Source organism: Anabrus simplex, chromosome 8, assembly GCF_040414725.1.
Source record: "Anabrus simplex isolate iqAnaSimp1 chromosome 8, ASM4041472v1, whole genome shotgun sequence".
Lineage (NCBI taxonomy): Eukaryota > Metazoa > Arthropoda > Insecta > Orthoptera > Tettigoniidae > Anabrus > Anabrus simplex.
Window position 1 is genome coordinate 165637609 of NC_090272.1, and position 18599 is coordinate 165656207.

An 18599-nucleotide genomic window follows, 5' to 3' on the forward strand; every position below is an offset into this window, starting at 1 on the left:
CATTAGTGATCATGAAGTTGTTTTTGTCGTAGTTAAATATCCTGGACGTGGTGCTGGTAAAACCAGATAAGCTCTATAGAGAAACCGAAGTAATAGATGGCATTAGTGATCATGAAGTTGTTTTTGTCGTAGTTAAAAATAAATGTGTTAGAAAGGAAGGTCTTAAAAGTAGGACTATTAGGCAGTACCATATGGCTGATAAAGCAGGCATGAGGCAGTTTTTAAAAAGTACCGTAACTATCATCGGTGGGATGGGTTTAAAGAAATTGTTGAGGAATGTGAAAATAGGTTTGTACCTTTAAAGTTGGTAAGGAATGGTAAAGATCCACTATATTATAACAGAGAAGTAAAGAGACTAAAAAGGAGATGCAGACTGGAAAGAAATAGAGTCAGAAATGGCTGTGGAAGAAAGGAGAAATTGAAGGAACTTACTAGGAAATTGAATCTAGCAAAGAAGGCAGCTAAGAATAACATGATGGCAAGCATAACTGGCAGTCATGCAAATTTTAGTGATAGATGGAAGGGTATGTATAGGTATTTTAAGGCAGAAACAGGTTCCAAGAAGGACATTCCAGGAATAATTAATGAACAAGGGGAGTGTGTATGTGAGGATCTTCAAAAGGCAGAAGTATTCAGTCTGCAGTATGCAAAGATTGTTGGTTACAAGGATAATGTCCAGATAAAGGAGGAGACTAATGCTAAAGAAGTATTAAAATTTACATATGATAACAATGGCATTTACAATAAGATACAGAAGTTGAAAACTAGAAAAGTGGCTGGAATTGATAAGATTTCTGGGGATATACTAAAGATAATGGGTTGGGATATAGTACCATATCTGAAGTACCGGTACTTATTTGATTATTGTTTGCTTGAAGGAGGTATACCAAATGAATGGTGAGTTGCTATAGTAGCCCCTGTGTATAAAGGAAAGGGTGATAGACATAAAGCTGAAAATTATAGGCCAGTCAGTTTGACATGCATTGTATGTAAGCTTTGGGAAGGCATTTTTTCTGATTATATTAGACACGTTTGTGAAATTAATAACTGGTTCGATACAAGGCAGTTCGGTTTTAGGAAAGGTTATTCCATTGAAGCTCAACTTGTAGGATTCCAGCAAGATATAGCAGATGCCTTGGATTCAGGTCAAATGGACAGTATCGCGATTGACCTATCTAAAGCATTTGATAGGGTGGATCATGGGAGACTACTGGCAAAAATTGGACTAGACAAAAGAGTGACCAAATGGGTTGCTATATTTCTAGAAAATAGATCTCAGAGAATTAAGAGTAGGCGAAACTTTATCTGACCCTGTAATAATTAAGGGGTGAATTCCTCAGGACAGTATTATTGGAACTTTAAGTTTTCTTATATATATAAATGATTTGAGTGAACAAGTGGAATCGGAGGTAAGGCTTTTTGCAGATAATGTTATTCTGTATAGAGTAATAAATAAGTTACAAGATTGTGAGCAACTGCAACATGACCTCAATAATGTTGTGAGATGGACAGCAGGCAACGGTGTGTTGATAAACGGGGTTAAAAGTCAGGTTGCGAGTTTCACAAATAGGAAAAGTCCTCTCAGTTTTAATTACTGCGTTGATGGGGTGAAAGTTCCTTTTGGGGATCATTGTAAGTATCTAGGTGTTAATATAAGGAAAGATCTTCATTGGGGTAATCATATAAATGGGATTGTAAATAAAGGGTACAGATCTCTGGACATGGTTATGAGGGTGTTTAGGGGTTGTAGTAAGGATGTAAAGGAGAGGGCATATAAGTCTCTGGTAAGATCCCAACTAGAGTATGGTTCCAGTGTATGGCACCCTCAGCAGGATTACCTGATTCAAGTACTGGAAAAAATCCAAAGAAAAGGAGCTCGATTTGTTCTGGGTGTTTTCCGACAAAAGAGAAGCGTTACAAAAATGTTGCAAAGTTTGGGCTGGGAAGAATTGGGAGAAAGAAGACGAGCTGCTTGACTAAGTCGTATGTTCCGAGCTGTCAGCGGGGAGATGACGTAGAATGACATTAGTAGATGAATACGTTTGAGTGGCGTCTTTAAAAGTAGGAAAGATCACAATATGAAGATAAATTTGGAGTTCAAGAGGACAACTTGGGGCAAATATTCATTTGTAGGAAGGGGAGTTAGGAATTGGAATAAATTACCAAGGGAGATGTTCAATAAATTTCCAATTTCTTTGAAATCATTTAAGAAAAGGCGAGGAAAACAACAGATAGGGAATCTGCCACCTGGGCGACTGCCCTAAATGCAGATCAGTATTGATTGATTGATTGATTGATTAGTAGCTCTGATGACAACTTGTGCCTACCTACTTGTGATTTCTCTTTACCAGATATCTCGTGGCAAAGGACTTATCACAGATTTCACAGGTTTTCATGATCCCTAGAAATGATTTTGTATTGTGTTGATAATAGAAATTATCCAAATGAACGTATTGACCAGTAGCGGCGATTAGGGGGGCGAGGGGGTCAAATGCCCCCCATTTTTTTGGAGAAAATATTACATTTTAATTCGCGATTTCGCTGGCTGAAACTAGCAATTATAGGAATTATTAAAAAAAAAATTGTACAAGCCCTGTTGTCTAATCAGATATTATTTTTCCTTAATTTTCTTTAATCATTAGCAAAATTATTGGCGGAAATACGCACAGAATGTCATTCGTCCTGGCTAACCGATTTGTATAGCGCCACATCAAGTAGTGGAGTTTGCATGTGCTGTGAGGAAGGGTAGCAGTGGTATATTTTATTTATTTGCCAAGGTCATGGACACTGAGGTATGATCAGACTGTGGTAAGATTCACCCGCTTGCCGCTCGCATTCGTCAGTCTGGGAGTCTTTTAGTGTCTGTTAGTTTCTTAGTGTGTAGTCAAATATTGAATGATTTTAATTGTATAATTACGCCGTACTTTTATTTAATTGTAAGAAATGCGTAATATTATTCCTTTGGTGAAATTTTTAAATGCAGTATTGAATCAAAATCTTAAAAAAAAACCTATTATTACCGGTACCACACTTGAAGTGGTAAACTGTCAATTTTAACTCTGTCTAAATTCGCTCAGAGAGCACCAAAAAGCTTTCCATTTTGTAGCTTGATTCTTCAGTTTTGAGGTATATAACTCCCCACCCCCTCTCTCGACCGCTACATTCCACAAACCCGGCTAGTGTTTGTTGTCTGTATATATTTTTTTGCCCCCCGCACTTTTAGTTCCCAATCGCCGCTACTGGTATTGACCACACTAGAAATGATCCAAATTACTTACTGTCCACGTGTTGACGCAATTTTAAAAAAATAGCGAAAATTATTCAAACGAACGTATTGACCACATGTAAAACACAATTCAAACAACAATTTTTCCCTCCACTTACCCCAAAACAATTGCTAATCAGTTGCCATATATACTACGAATCATACCAGATGGCAGACCTCTCGTAAAAGCTTGAGGCAATCAGCGGTCATACTCTTCGATAATGCATTCTGATTGGCCAGGTAGGTGTTATACCGAGACGCTTGTGTGAACGCTATCTCTCCTTTTTCTTACATGTAATAGGAGGTAAGATTTCTGACAATCAACTTCCTCTAAGGAGTGTTTTAAGCTTAAGATCCTTATTGAATTTTTGTCGAAAGACGGAATTATTAAAAATAGTATATTTTATTTGACTATGACTCATTGCCCAACTGACAACTATGCAGCATGACGGGGGTTTCCCGCTCGAGAATTTACTGTCACCACGACCAGCTGGTATCTGATTTATGTTTTACATTTCAGTATTAAGTCACGTCACTCCGTGTTTTGTGCCGTGTACGTAAGTATGCTAATGAAAGAGATCCAATAATGTGTTATTTCTATTTTGTGTTGCCACTTGGTTTTTACGTTTATGCGGTATTTTCTAATAACTAATATACAGTAAGTGGTAAAGCGAAACTGGGATTAAACAAATATACATTTTCTGCCAAACTGAAGGAAAAATGTTCCGTGATTTAGGACGTAATGAAAGTGGGTGAAAGTGCGTGATAATACTGGTATGTGATTGTTTGGGATATAAAGGTACCTTGTGATCTTGAAATGATGTACCGGTAGACTGTCACTAGCGAAAAATATTATAATGCAGTTGCGTCCAGTATTATATGCGAGTGGCGCAGCCAGGATTTTAAACTTTTTTAAAAACTAGTAGTCTAACGTTATATTGAAGGTTTTTGGCTATGGAGGGATGGGAACATAGCGGCCATGGCCTTAATCAAGGGGTACAGCCCTAGCTAACATTTGCCTGGTGTGAAAGTGGTTAACTACGGAAAACTATCTACAGGGCTTCCGATGGTTGGATTTAAATCCCACCATTTTCCGAATTAAAGTTCACAGCTACACAACCCTAACCGCACGGCCCACACGTTCGGTGGGTGTTTATCTGGGGAGGGCTATACAGTATTGATAAGTTGTCTTAACTGCTACGGATCAAATACAATCAACCTGTCTGCAAGGAGAAGATGGTATTTTCACGATTTCATGTTTTAAAGATGGTGTTATTCAACCATTTGTAGTAAATCAGTCAAGCCCATTTAGCTACTTTTTGATGTAGTTTGCATTTTGTTCAAACAAATTTTGTCTTATCATGAGTTCAGTTTTTGTAAATCCTCTTCACATAAGTCTGCCACTTGATCCATGTCTGAACAGTTGTCTTCACTTTTTGTGGATATGTTTGCCGGCAAGGAACCTTTTTATATGAAGGAAAAGATGGTACCGGTAGTCACCAGATGCAAGGTCAGGGTTCTAACGGAATGCAATCAAATTTCTGCCAGCTTAATGATTCAAGTTGAGCTTGTATTCAAGCTGCAGAGTGAGGTCTAGCATTGTCATGAAGCAACAAGAGTCCAGATTGCATGGTGAAGTTTCATCAAGGTTGTACAGTATGGAGCTGCATTGATCATTGTCCCTGGCAGCAGGAAGTCCCCTAGCAGAACACAACATCTGTCCCAAAACATGGTTTCCATAATCTTATGAGTGGAGAAATTCTGTTTAACTTTTGTTGGAGATTATGTGGATCGCCACTCCACTATGTCTCGTCCCCCGTGATGATGATGATGATGATGATGATGATGATGATCATCATCATCATCATTTCCCTTTATCCAACTGTAGCCGGGTAGGGGAAAATATGGTTCCTCTCCACTTTCTTCTGTCTTTCCACCACTCCTCCTCCAACATTGTGTCCCAGTCCATGTTTCTTTCTATAATGCTGCATTGGATGGTATCCTTCCATCTCAATCGTGGTCGTCCATGGCCTCTCCTTCCTTGGATTTGCATTTCCATCACCATTTTTGGCATTCTTTCGTCGCTCATTTGCTTTATGTGCCCAAACCATCTTAGTCGGCTCTTCTCTATTCTATCATTCATTTTTTCCACTCCAATTTCTTCCCGGATTTTCTCATTCCCCGTGATGATGTGGTCCAATAATGCATCACCTTTCTTATGGTACCAGCTCAAAAATTTCTAGAACACTGCACAGCTCTTCATTTTGTGTTCCTAGGTCAGAATCTTTGGAACCCATCGATTGCACAATTTTATAGAGAAATGACCTTGAAACTTGTGGAAAGTGAAGTGACAGAGAGGATATTGTGAACCGTTTGTTTGTACGAAGGTTGGTGGAAACCTCGCACACAGTATCATAGTTGATCATAAATGGTCGAACAGAGCATGGGTCGACATGAACAACTCCCGACCTTCCTTGAATAACCTTATCTACCTACCTACAGACTTTTCCATCACTCACTGCATTGAGGCCATACATCTCACAGATCTGGTGATGAATCTCTGCTGGTGGCCCCTTCCTTTTTATTTATTTATTTATTTATTTATTTATTTATTTATTTATTTATTTATTTATTACTATAAAGGTCCCTATAAGCCTGAGGCTCAAGGTAAGCACAATCTTAATATATATATTTACAAATGGAGAGATACAATAAGTAACACACAGCATTACATTGAAAAATTAGAATTTGAGGTAGGTACAAAATTAAGCAGGAGTATAACATGAATTTTTAGGTGGGCTACAGGGAACTTATTCTTTACAACTAAATTGTCTAGAACACTGCACTATAAATAAGTAATTTTTTAGAATTCTTAAATTTGTGCACATTAGTTATTGATTTTATATCAATAGGTAGATTGTTATACTCATTGATACCCAACGTTAATAGTGATTTTTAGACCATATTTTGTGGTACTGATAGATTGGACATGGGAATTTGGAGCCTGTCTGGTAGTAGGATGATGAATATTACGGTTTGGAGGCAGAATGGTGTTTAAGTAATACAATTGAGTTTTACCTTTTGGAGGAATATCGCTTTCGAGAATTTAATGTCTTCTGAGACTGGAACTGGTAATACATCAGCTCTTTGATAAATAATTCTTGAAGGTCAAATATCCTGCAAATGCTCTTTTTAGTAGAACCTCTAACCGATTTAAATTTTTCTTGGTGCAAAATTCCCATAATATGTTCATCTAGCTTGTTCCTTGCTGTCAAGAACCAAATAACTGATATATCTCATTTGCGGCGGCCTGCTTGATCATCTTTACAAATCCCATTGCACACTGTAAAGCAACAACACAGCACTACGTGGCAACAAGCATCATTCTGTTTGTGTGCAGGGAATGAATGTGTAACTCCTGTATTTCTTTGTAGGGTTACATTAATTCTACATCCATCTAGATAATGAAGCTGGAATAATTATTTATTGAAATCTGGGGAAATAATAAGTAATAAGATAATTCATAATTGAGTAGAAGGTGCTGAATGGTGCTGTGAGCATTACATCACGATGATAAATACCACATTACTCCCCAACGAGTGTTCAGCTATACTTCTTATTAAAATTAACATGTTTTCCATAGTAGGTTGTCGGAGTTGAAGGTGATGTCGTGTGAGGTGTTGGATCTGTTGTTTTTTCTTGTAGCATAACAGGAATTGTTGAGGTACTCGGTGTTGTAAAATCATCTGAGTCTGCGATAAAGGCTAGTGTCAGCCGATCGACAGGGGCGGCCATACCTTATGTGCTGAAGTGCTGCAGCACATTGCCTATTTGAAAACTAAATTACTTTAAAAATATTATCTACAATCAAATACAGTGCATTGAAAAAGGTGTCAACCAAAGAATAGAAAATTATTCAACTCTCCTCACAACCAGGTAACTCCATGCCGGGTGGCTGTGAGGTCACAGCTCAGCGAGAATTTCGAAGCTTTTTGCCAGAAAGCAGGAACTCTGCCTTTTGCGCATGTGTGCCCAACTTTTCCGATAGGCCGAGGAAACAACAGCCAAGACCGCCAAGACGGTACTTCACAGTGATTCTCTGTTTGACCACATAGAGGCAGCACTAGTCACACTTGCATTATGACCAAAGTGAGGACATGGCAGGTGGCACACTCTTGACTCAGTGGTCGTATTTAAAAGGGGATCGCTCAAAGCAAACGGGAAAACAAAATACTCTAGAGAAAGCCATCAGATGTTCCTGCTAGGTCTTTTAATACCAAAGATGATAGAATACTCCCAACTTGTCTATTCCATGGCCACATTTGTAAATCGATGGACTATAAAAATTGTACTTTTTATGTTGTCAAAATAAGGACATGATATTGTGATTTTCTTTAGTTAAAAAATGCCTAGTTTATAAATGCCACTACAGGATCTTTATTTATGCTTGGCAACGAATTTCTCGCTCGACCTTGGCCGCCGATGACAGGCCGCTGGCGCGCACGGTTTCCGGCACTTCCTGCAGTTGCTGAGAGCTGAGCTCTGAGATAGTAGGTTGTTTAATGAAGCTACTGCGTACTGTATGTCATATTGTATAGTGTTTTATTGTGATTGTGTATAGTGCTGTAATGTGTGTGAAATATTCATTATGTGAACATGTATATCTGCACAATACTTACATTAAGTGCAGAAAATCTTGCGCTAGGACAAGACTAAAGTTTTGAGCAAAATTTCCAGGGAGACCCATTCCTATCAATCGGACAATAAAACAACTGGCCAAGAGATTCAAATGTACTGGTTCAGTAAACAATAAAAATAGACGTAAAGGTTGTTATCTCCTTACTGAAGCATGTTTGGTACGAGGATCATAAGTAAAAATCTGTGGCCCCCCTCATAGCCCAGATTTAACGGCATGTGATTTTTATTTGTGGCGAGTGTTAAAAAGTTTAGTTTATGGGAACAACTCTCACACACTAAACTTAAAGACAATATAAGAGCTGCAATTTCATCCATCAGTGCTGAAGAACTTGGTAGAGTAACCGAAAACTTCATTAGGAGATGCCAGTTATGTTTGGCAGCACATGGGGAACATTTTCAGTATAAGCTGTAAAAATCGTGAGTAAAATGCATGATAAATGCATGATAATGCATGATAATTATTTTGAGCATAAACTGCAAACATGGTGAGTAAAATGCATGATAATGATTTTGAGCACCGTATTCTGCCATACATATGCACGCGCTGTAGCCAGCAACTGAACCATCACTGGCGGCCAAGGTCGAGCGAGAAACTTCTTGCCAAGCATGAATAAAGACCCTGTATAAAAACATGACATGCAATTTTGCATTACCACGTTGCTGGTTTTATTTCAATGATTCTGTTAACATTGGAGAGTTCTGGTTTGCACGTTCACACCAAGTGTTTTGAGTTCATGAATATTTTACCATTGCAGGTGTTATTGTGTGTTTAATTATATAGTTTTATGGTTTTGTATGAGGAATGTGTATATGTGTTGGGGTTGTTTGAGTGTTTTTTCAGTGTAGGAAACTCAGTGGAGAGCGTCATGAAAACCGCATACCGGTATGTTTCTAAATATTTTTATTTTTTGGAGGGGGATGGGGTACAGCACACAACTGAGTTTCTGCACCAGCTGCCACTGCCGATTGATGGAAACAGTTATTTGTCCACCACGGATTTCACTCACGTAAGTTTTTGGAGAATGACTTAGAACTTTGAAGGGGCCATCATATAGAGTTTCTAATGGCTCACTGGCTGCATCATGACGTACGAACACTTGTGAACAAGTGTCCAGTTCATGAGTAAACAGAAGTCTATTGTGCACAATGGAGACGTGGTGAGGTAGGATGTAGCTGTCTGAATGGGCTTCACAGATCTCTCACAAAGTCTGATGCCTAGATGTCGCTGGAAGTGTTTTTTTCTGAAGAATTCTCCTGGCAATCACACCATTTGACCATACACTAACTCTGCAGCTGTTGCACAAGTGTCTTCTTTGTACGAAGTGTGTATACCCAGGAGGACAATAGGTAAATCTTCGGTCCAATGGTCAGGGGTATTATGACACGTGATAGTAGTTTTAAGCTGTTGGTTGAACCGTTCCACTAATCCATTGGTGGCTGGATGGAATGCTGTGGTTCGGATACGAGATATTCCTGTGAGCATGTTCAGAGCTTTGAAAAGGTGTGACTCAAACTGCTGACCTTGATCTGTTGAAAGTCATCATGGAACACCAAAGCGGGCAATCCAACCACTGAAAAAAGTTCGTGCAACAGTCACTGCCATAATATCCTCACCTGGATATACTTCCGGCCATCGTGAAAAACGGTCCATTGCTGTTAGGCAATATGAGAAACCATTAAATGGGCGAAGAGGACCAATGCTATGTCAATGTGGATATCTTCAAACCGGTGGTTAGGTGGAGTGAACGAATCATTTAGAGCTGTGACATGTCATGTAATTTTGTTGCATTAGCAGGCTATGCAATCATGAACAAATGCTTTGCAGTCACGATCGATGTTGAGTCAAACAAAGGATTTCTTCTCCAGGTGGGTTGTAGCTTTCACTTTGGGGTGTGACAAATTGTGGAGAGATGCAATGGTTTGTTGTCGAAAATTCTTTGTGACGAATGTGACACCACAAATGCATGGGATTTAAAAGATATGAACATCTGGTCCTAATTTTAAAAATAGCCATTGTTTGTTATAACAACTTCTGGCTCAGTGAGGAAAGTAAGAGGAAACTACCTCAGTCTTCGTTTCCTTAGTTTGCCTCTTCAGTGATTCCTAGGCCATCTGTTACAGCTGGTGGTGGAGCTGTTCGAGAACCAGCCAGCATCTGAGCCGAGTTCTCAACATAAGAAAAAGAAACCAAGTTAATTACTGTTATGTGACGTGCCATAATAATTACAAAATCATTGTTTCTGTTATAATTTTCTACTTTTTAAAACAAGAAAATGTGGAAAGTATGTACCATATGGAAACTGTGAATATTTGAAGTAAATTCCAAGAAGTAACTCTGCTACTTCTAGTCAAAGGTAAACTTGGTATATCATCAATATATTAAGATTTATTTAAAACAGGAGAATCTTTTGCCTATACAATATGTTCCAGAGATTCTGATAGTTGGTCTGGATCATTTTGGATTTTGATCAGGTGTTTAAAGCCAGATGTCCTTCATATGCCAAAGTCTATCTTCCTAGAAAATTGGATTATGTTATCAAAGTACTTTAGGAGATAAATGCACCTTAGTTTACAAAGTGTCAATTGGATAGTGTTATGCATCATTTCACTGAGCACCAAAATTGATTTAGATTTAGATTATTGCTTCATTTGATAGCTAAAGGTGTAAACTTTATATAATTTATTGTTTGGACTTATGTTTTCAACATGGTGGTGTAGAAAATAAATTTTGACCAAAAGCCAACCCATCAGTCATTAAATTAAAGTTTTGCCTCAAGTGACTATCTGCTATTTCTGAGTCTGAATTAAGGTACAGGGACATTCTTTTATCAATGTGCTAGGCTCCTTACTTTCATTTAACCTATCCGACCTCCATTGGTCACTTCTTGTTCTTTTCCGATCCCGACGGTGTTAGAGCAATCAAGGCCTATGGAATCTTTAATTTTCATGCACTTCATGGCCCTTGTCTTCCTTTGGCTGATATCTTCCATTTTTCGAAGTGTCAGATACCTTCCATTTTTTCTCTCTTGATTAGTGTTATGTAGAGGATGGTTGCCTAGTTGTACTTCCTCTTAAAACAATAATCACCACAACCACCACCACCACCACCACCACTTTTATCAATGCAGGGGATTGTCACTTGCCCGGTTGCCTGTGCTGCAAGCCTGTCTCCTGCCAAGCACAAGATTTCCTGTACTTTATGAAGTTATTATATATATACACATGCTCACATAATAAAAATGGCATTGGAACATCGCACTGAACACTAAACTCGTGAACACTTGACTACACTGAAACTTACGGTAATAAAGCTGTCAGCAGACTGCAAAGAAGGGTGACTTGTGGCACCAAGAAGCACATTACGGCGAAGGGCTTGGCAGGAGACAAGCTCGCAGCATGACGTCTGGGCGAGTGACAATCCCCTGAATAAATAAAACTATACTATAATCTATCTTCATGCTTGCAAATAAAAGAATGTCGCTGTATTTCATGTTGTTTGCTGTTATTCTATAGCATATTGTTTTGGAACATTTTATATGAGCAATTTATGGTGTAATGGTGTTTAAAAGCTTCTGTTCTTTTTAATCATAAAATTGCAGGCATATATGAAAGAGGTCTGTAGATTAATATGATCAATATAACACATGATGTGGTATTTGACAGAATATAATTCTGTACTTAAATGAGCAATAAAAAGTACCACATTCTACTGCACTGAATTTTAAAAAATCTAATTGAATCACTAAATGACAATTTTTTGGTAAGTCAAGTAATGCAAAACAAAACAAAAACACTAAAGCAACCACAATAAAGCATCAAATCACCAGGCACCATTATTCAGATTATGGCAATATACCGTATTTTAAATATTGCAAATTTTGGTACATTATCAATAAAATTCATGTTTTTATAATTTTAGGGTTAAGGCTTCTTGGATAAGTAAAATCCCTGTTAACCCGCAAAAAGTTAAAAATAGAACAGGAGTACTGAAAGTACAGTTAAAATGATAATAAATGATACTATTGTATTTTTTATTAACTCATCCAATATGTTGCAGTAAAAGTAGCACTTAGCACAATTAATAAATGGAAAAATTAACAGCACTTTTCATTGAAACTAATAAGGCAAAGAAAAATATTCAGACTACCTAACTTTACTGTTTCTGAAAATAACCAATCATGGTTTTCTGCTTTGTACTAAGAAACACTTGAGGCGCACAGTTCCAAAATCCGCCTTATCCATTTTAGCAAATTTTTCGGGAGATGAAAAGAACGTTTATTGCTCATCTTCAGTAGAATAAAAATATTTATTCATGTTTATTATATCAACATACTTTCTTGTATTGATATAATTGAAGAACTACACATAATTTGTGATAATATAAGGAAGATATTTACAAATTAAGATTGGATAAGGTGTGTTTTGGAACTGTCATTGTGATAAGGGTGGGGTCTGCAAATGTAGCTAAAACTTTATAGTGATAATTTTCATCATTAAGTGATATCGTAATCAATATTCTTTTATTATTTATGCTCTTTTAAATCATAAAATTATTTTAATTGTATTATATAAAAATATAGAAGGATATGAATGTCAGTGATTAAACTCAATATCAATCATAGTGTGATAAACTGGTGCAAAATTATCAGAAATAAAATATTGCCAACAGTTTCAAAGAACACACTGTGAACCAGGAACTTCATAAGCATCGTACTAACGCTTACTTCATAGAGTATTATTTGAGATACGTTTGGATAAGGCAGATTTTGTAAACAACCTCTTAAGATAAAGCAGGTTTCAGAAACTTCACCTGAATTTATGTTACATTTTCATAGAGACAAAGCAGGTTTAGGAACAGTTTTCTTGTTGAAAAAATGCTAAATCATATGAGTTATAGAGATGACCTAAGAACTCAATTTTCATAATACAAAAATAAAAAGGATAAGGCGGATTTTGGAACCATCCACTTCACTTTTTGTTTATTTTGCTTCTCTTCTCAAAATAGGTTTTCTGGTGATGAGAGCATCATCCTGGCAATATTATCCCAAACCAAACCCCATGGCACTATAGCCCTTGAAGGGCCTTGGCCTACCAAGTGACTGCTGCTCAACATGAAGGCCTGCAGATTACGAGGTGTCGTGTGGTCAGCACGACGAATCCTCTCGGTCGTTATTCTTGGCTTTCTAGACTGGGGCCGCTATCTCACCGTCAGATAGCTCCTCAATTCTAATCAAATAAATAAATAAATAAACAAATAAATTAAAAAGGTGTTACGTTAGTGGAGTTGCCTTTTCAACACAAGTACTAAGCACTTAGCACACTTCATAGTGATATGCACAATGGTATGCACAGTAAGTTGCCCTGGATTAGAGCTTTTAACTATTACTCTAGTTTTGGAATAACATTCACATATTATCTTCATGTTTTAAGTTCTGTTTATTTTCCATTTCCCTCTGCATTACCTTTCTTTCTCTTCATAATGTTCTCGTAATACTGTTAAGCTTAGTGAAGAATATTTTTTGATAGAGAGTGCATTTCTGATGAACTCCTTTTGTAACATTTGAATAATCCATGGCATCTTTTATGCAAAATCTTTAGCATCAAAATACATTCTATATATATTTCATAAAATTTAGGTTTCTTTCTTGGTTTTCCATATTCTTCTAGTGTTTTCACATAACAATCTTATTTAAGAAACTGTCCATTCTGATGGAACACCTTTCCATATTGTTTCCAATAGTGGTAATGTTATTATTCCAAGAGGGAACTAGAAGTTCCTACCTCTTAGGGGCTCTAAATTTGGTAGCTTGGAGTGGGAGCTGTGGAGACTCTAGGTTCCACTTACTCATACTAGTTTCCTCACCTTTCATCTTCTCTATCTGATCTCCCTTGGTTAACTCTTGTTCTCTTCCAGCCTCAATGGCAGGGGCAAATTCATTTTCTTGGTGCCCCTCAGTAGAAGAAAACATTTCTGCTCCTTATTTCAACATGAATGGATCATCTGTATGTATCTGAATAATAATAATAATAATAATAATAATAATAATAATAATAATAATAATAATAATAATAATAATTTTTTTTTACGAGGGAAGTGTGGGAAATCTTTCATTAGACACTTGTGAGGGTCCGCACTCCACAAGCGTGTGAGATTCCTACTCACTAAAACCCACACACCCTTTTCCCATGACGTATATCTCCGCCCCAGAACCGCTCTCGCATTACTTCAGGGCGGTGTCGTGCTAATTTCTTAGGTTTCTTCTTCCTTATTTCTCCTTACTGCTGTTCATGAGCATTCATATCTCTCTTTTTCTGACGCAGGATGCCTTCTACATATACTGCTATCTGATCCCAAGATTCTTGGTTTCGTAGCATCGCCTGCACAATAGTTTCTGGCGTCAACTCTCCTTGCTCAGTATATAAACATCTTCTCTGAGTTGACCAATGATAGCATACGAAAAATGTGTGAAATACATCGTCTATATCACTGCAATAAATACACGCTGAGTCGCTCGCTCTACCTACTCTATGTAGAAATTTCCGGAAGTATCCGTGACCCTCAATAGTTGCATAATGTAAAAGTTAACCTCGCCATGAACTCGGGCAATCCAATCAGCTAGGCGTGGTATCAGCCGCTTAGTCCATTTTCCTCGAGGCTCTTCCATCTTTGCTGCCACCGTTCCATTCATTGCCTATAAGCTAGCTCCTTAGCTAGCGCGCTTCTTTCGAGCTCTCCTTTAGTTCGCCAGACTTCCTGTCTCTCTAAGGCAAGTAAATCAATTGGTGCTACCGCTGCTATCGTAAGGACCGCAGGTTCGGATACTGTGCGATATGCGCTTGTAATACGCAAAGCTGATCTCCGCTGTACCGCAGCTATCCTTCGCCGGTATTTTTCAAACTTCAGAGATTCAGCCCAGACTTCGGCACCATATAGAAGTGTCGAGTGAACTATCGACATCAGAAGTCGTCGTTTGCTAGACTTCGGACCTTTAACGTTGCTCATTAATCTACTCAGCGCAATCGTTGTTTTCACTGCCTTATCTGTCACCCGTTTGATATGATCCCAAAAAGTAAGTTTGGTATCAAGTGTAACTCCGAGATACTTTATACTTCTGGATGTTTTGATTTCTGTTTGTCCAATATACATTGGAATGACGGTCGTGATCCTTTTTCTTGTCAAGAGAACAATCTCTGTTTTATGATCTGCAAGCTGTAATCTGTGATTCGCCATCCAATCTTTCACCCGTCGCATTACTTGATTTAACTTAAACTGAGCCAGCTCCAAATTTCGAGCAACTATCAAAACAGCTATATCATCAGCATAGCCCACTAGCATTGTGTCTTCCGGCATCTCTAACCTCAACAATCCATCATATACTATGTTCCACAGATTTGGGCCAAGGATGGACCCTTGTGCTGCACCAGCTGTGAGCCGTTTCACTCTCTGCCCATCTTCTGTGTGATATACTAGATTACGATCTTTCAAATAATTTCTCATCATGCGCATGAGATACTCCGGTAGTTTGAAAGTATTTTGAAGCGCTTCCAATATGTCATTCCAACTGATCGAGTTGAAAGCGTTCTTAACATCAAGGGTCACAAGGAGTGTCACTTTACGAGAGTGATGATTACCCATTTGTTCCCTTTTAGCTGTATTCAACACTTCCCATACTGCATAGATTGTCGAATGCCCTCCTCGAAAACCATGTTGACGATCAGAGAGGTCCCCAGCTAGTTGAACTGCTGAAAGTATTCTTGGCTGCAAAAGTTTCTCTAATAATAATAATAATAATAATAATAATAATAATAATAATAATAATAATAATAATAATAATAATAATAATAATAATAAATACAGAAAGTGGTTTATGGAGAGGATGACAAGACTGTTTGACTCGATTTCATTTCACTGTTTAAAGTGCCTGGTAGGTATGCATGCCCGCTTAAAAATGTGAACAGACAAGTTGCGAACGTAACTCCTAGCCATCTCTTTTCGGTTCAGTTGATAGTGGGATTCGAACCTACTATCTCCCGGATGCAAGCTCACAGCCGCGCGCCTCTACCCTTTTAATTGTTAGTGTAACAAACCAAACAAACTACCTACTAGATTTTAAGACATTGAATTTGTAAAAGTTTGAGAAGAGTGTTTTAGCTCAACTAATAGCGATATGCTAGTGAAATGCATGGATGGTTATTAGATTTTAAGACTATAATATATGACAAACTCTAAAAAAAAAAAAAAATGGTTTCTAATGATTGTGATGTATATAATATTGATTAGGTGGGAACATCAGAAAGGTCTGTAATTATGAGACACATAGTCAAACATCTCTACTTACTCCCAAATCTTCCCAGCCCAAAGTTTGAACATTTTCATAACACTTCTGCTTTGTTTGAAATCACTCAGAACAAATCAAGCTGCTTTTGTTGTGTGTGTCCTCCGCATCGTATGCTCTGCGCCTACAAGCTCTGCAACCCGCTGCAGCACCGAAGTTTCTAGCAGCCTGGCACGCTCACCGATGATGTCAGCCAGCGATATATAAGGAGCTTCGTTCCGAGCCTCTCCAGGACTACCCCAATGTTCGACGACCAAAACACACCGCAAGTCAGACACGGAGGCATTCCTCTTAAAAACGTGTTTTGAACAGGTGGACAAACTGCTGGCCGTGAGGTTTCACCTCTGAACATTGCCTCATTATCCTGATCCCCGTAACCACGTCGAGCCCCGAGTTCAGCATTCTGCTACTCCCTTTAGTCCTTACCAGTGCTCCGATGTCCACCTTAGCATTCTGCTATTTGAATAAATTAATGCAAGTTCCTTGCAAGTATAAACATAGTACCAGCATTCTGCCTCTCTCTACAAGTTACGCTTGTAATTTCACAGAAGATAGTTTTCAACTATCAGGACAATTTATTAGTGAACAGACTATCTCCTCAAGATAGAACTAAGTGTATATAGAACTCTCGTATTGTATAATTGTACATTTGCAACAGGCATTCAATTTAAGATTTAATTTCAACATTAACTGCGTGCATTCAAACAAGTTCCAAGAAGAATTCAGTTTTATTTCTTATATATATTGTATCAAATCATTGAAACAATAAACTTTATGTTGTTTCACTGTATACCAAGTTCCTGGTATACAACAGCTTTCATTTGGATCTTTTCCAGTTCTCGTATCAAGTATTCCTGGTGTGCACACCATACACTGAAACCATATTCTAATTGGGGTCTTACCAAGGACTAAAGGCGAAGACACTGACCACTCAGCCATGGAGCTGGACAGTTTCATGATAAAAGTCTGGATAGTAGGCTGTAATTTTTCATAAATGTGTGTAAAGGTATGGAAATCAATGTTCAGAGTACATTTCAGGCACAAATCTGTTATAAAATATTTGCAGATGTGCAGAAAATAATGGGCAAGCATTTTAATGTAGGGATACTTAAGGAATTTTTGTACTGCATAGCATGCTTACTCTGGGAGATTTTCTGCAGCATCTGGATTCTTTCCTTTTATAAACCTAAAATTTGTGATTTTTTTTTTCTTTATTACAGAACTATGCTTTCAGACCAAGAAGATGATGATAAGCTGAGGTGTGATATCTGCACTGAATGTTTTGATGATGCTGAGCGGAAGCCTAAGATGCTAGTTTGCCATCACACATTCTGTCTTCATTGCCTTGCTGAGTATGGAATTAATAAACAGGCCATCCCATGCCCTGCATGTCGCACCCCAACCACTATTGGGAAAAATGGTGTGGCTGCCTTGCAGGATAACCGTGAGCTGCAGTCGTTGGTTCATGAGGCCCAGCTCCTTGCTAGTTCAGTTTTCTATTCTGATGACAGTGATGATGAGAGCACTGGAGACAAGAAAAAGTGAGTAGAATGTACCACATTTATTATGCGATTAATCAGCTCATTTGAGATTCAGAAATCCTAGTTATTTCCTACTTGAAAAGATAAATCCTAGTATTTTTCTCTTTATATTGAATGTCATGTTGTACATTATATGTCCGCTATAGAGAGTACGGCATATAACGAGAACTCCGTTATAACGACAGTTTTTGTCTGCCCCTTCAAAATTCCTATATTGAACTGTGTATTATTCTTCGGTTACAGCAAGAGCCCTAGCCCTAGCCATTATTACGAGCGATTAAGCGCGCGCAATATTTTCCGTTACTGATATTTGTGCATGCTGGCGATTATGTTGCGTGCAATCGATCACCTTCGGTACTGTATTGTTTCCTTGCTATGTCCACTAGTGAGCTCTCTCTCTCTCTCGTCGACATTCGAAGGCGATGTCGGAGTCAATTAGTAATACCCGTCGACTGCTCTTCCATAAAGAAAATTTGATCTGAAAGAGAACATGTTTTCATAATAAATGCATAAATAACGTGTCCGATAACAGTTCTTAACTCATTAAAAAATAAAAGCGGAATAAATGATCTCTTAATTTTAATGCTAAATACTGAAATTAATTAAGAATGGGATACACCTCAAGATATGGCAGAGTGCATCATTGATTTCAGAGGTTAGTTTATATTTTCTCGCATCCGTGCTGGTGGAACAGGTTTTGCCGGCAAATTTTCAACGGGTTCTCGTCGATATTATGATGCCAATTTTCAGTTAATGGTT

The 18599-nt window shown here is 38.0% G+C and overlaps 1 protein-coding gene across 1 annotated transcript in view; it reads left to right on the forward strand.

The window, feature by feature from the left end:
- The window catches only part of LOC136879244 (uncharacterized), a 43676-nt gene that overhangs the window by 13696 nt on the left and 11381 nt on the right, over positions 1–18599 (forward strand). Inside the window, exon 2 of the mRNA XM_067153051.2 lies at positions 17520–17840. Within this exon, the coding sequence (XP_067009152.2) occupies positions 17524–17840 (317 nt within the window). The 5' untranslated portion in view covers positions 17520–17523. The remainder of the gene's footprint in view (positions 1–17519; positions 17841–18599) is intronic.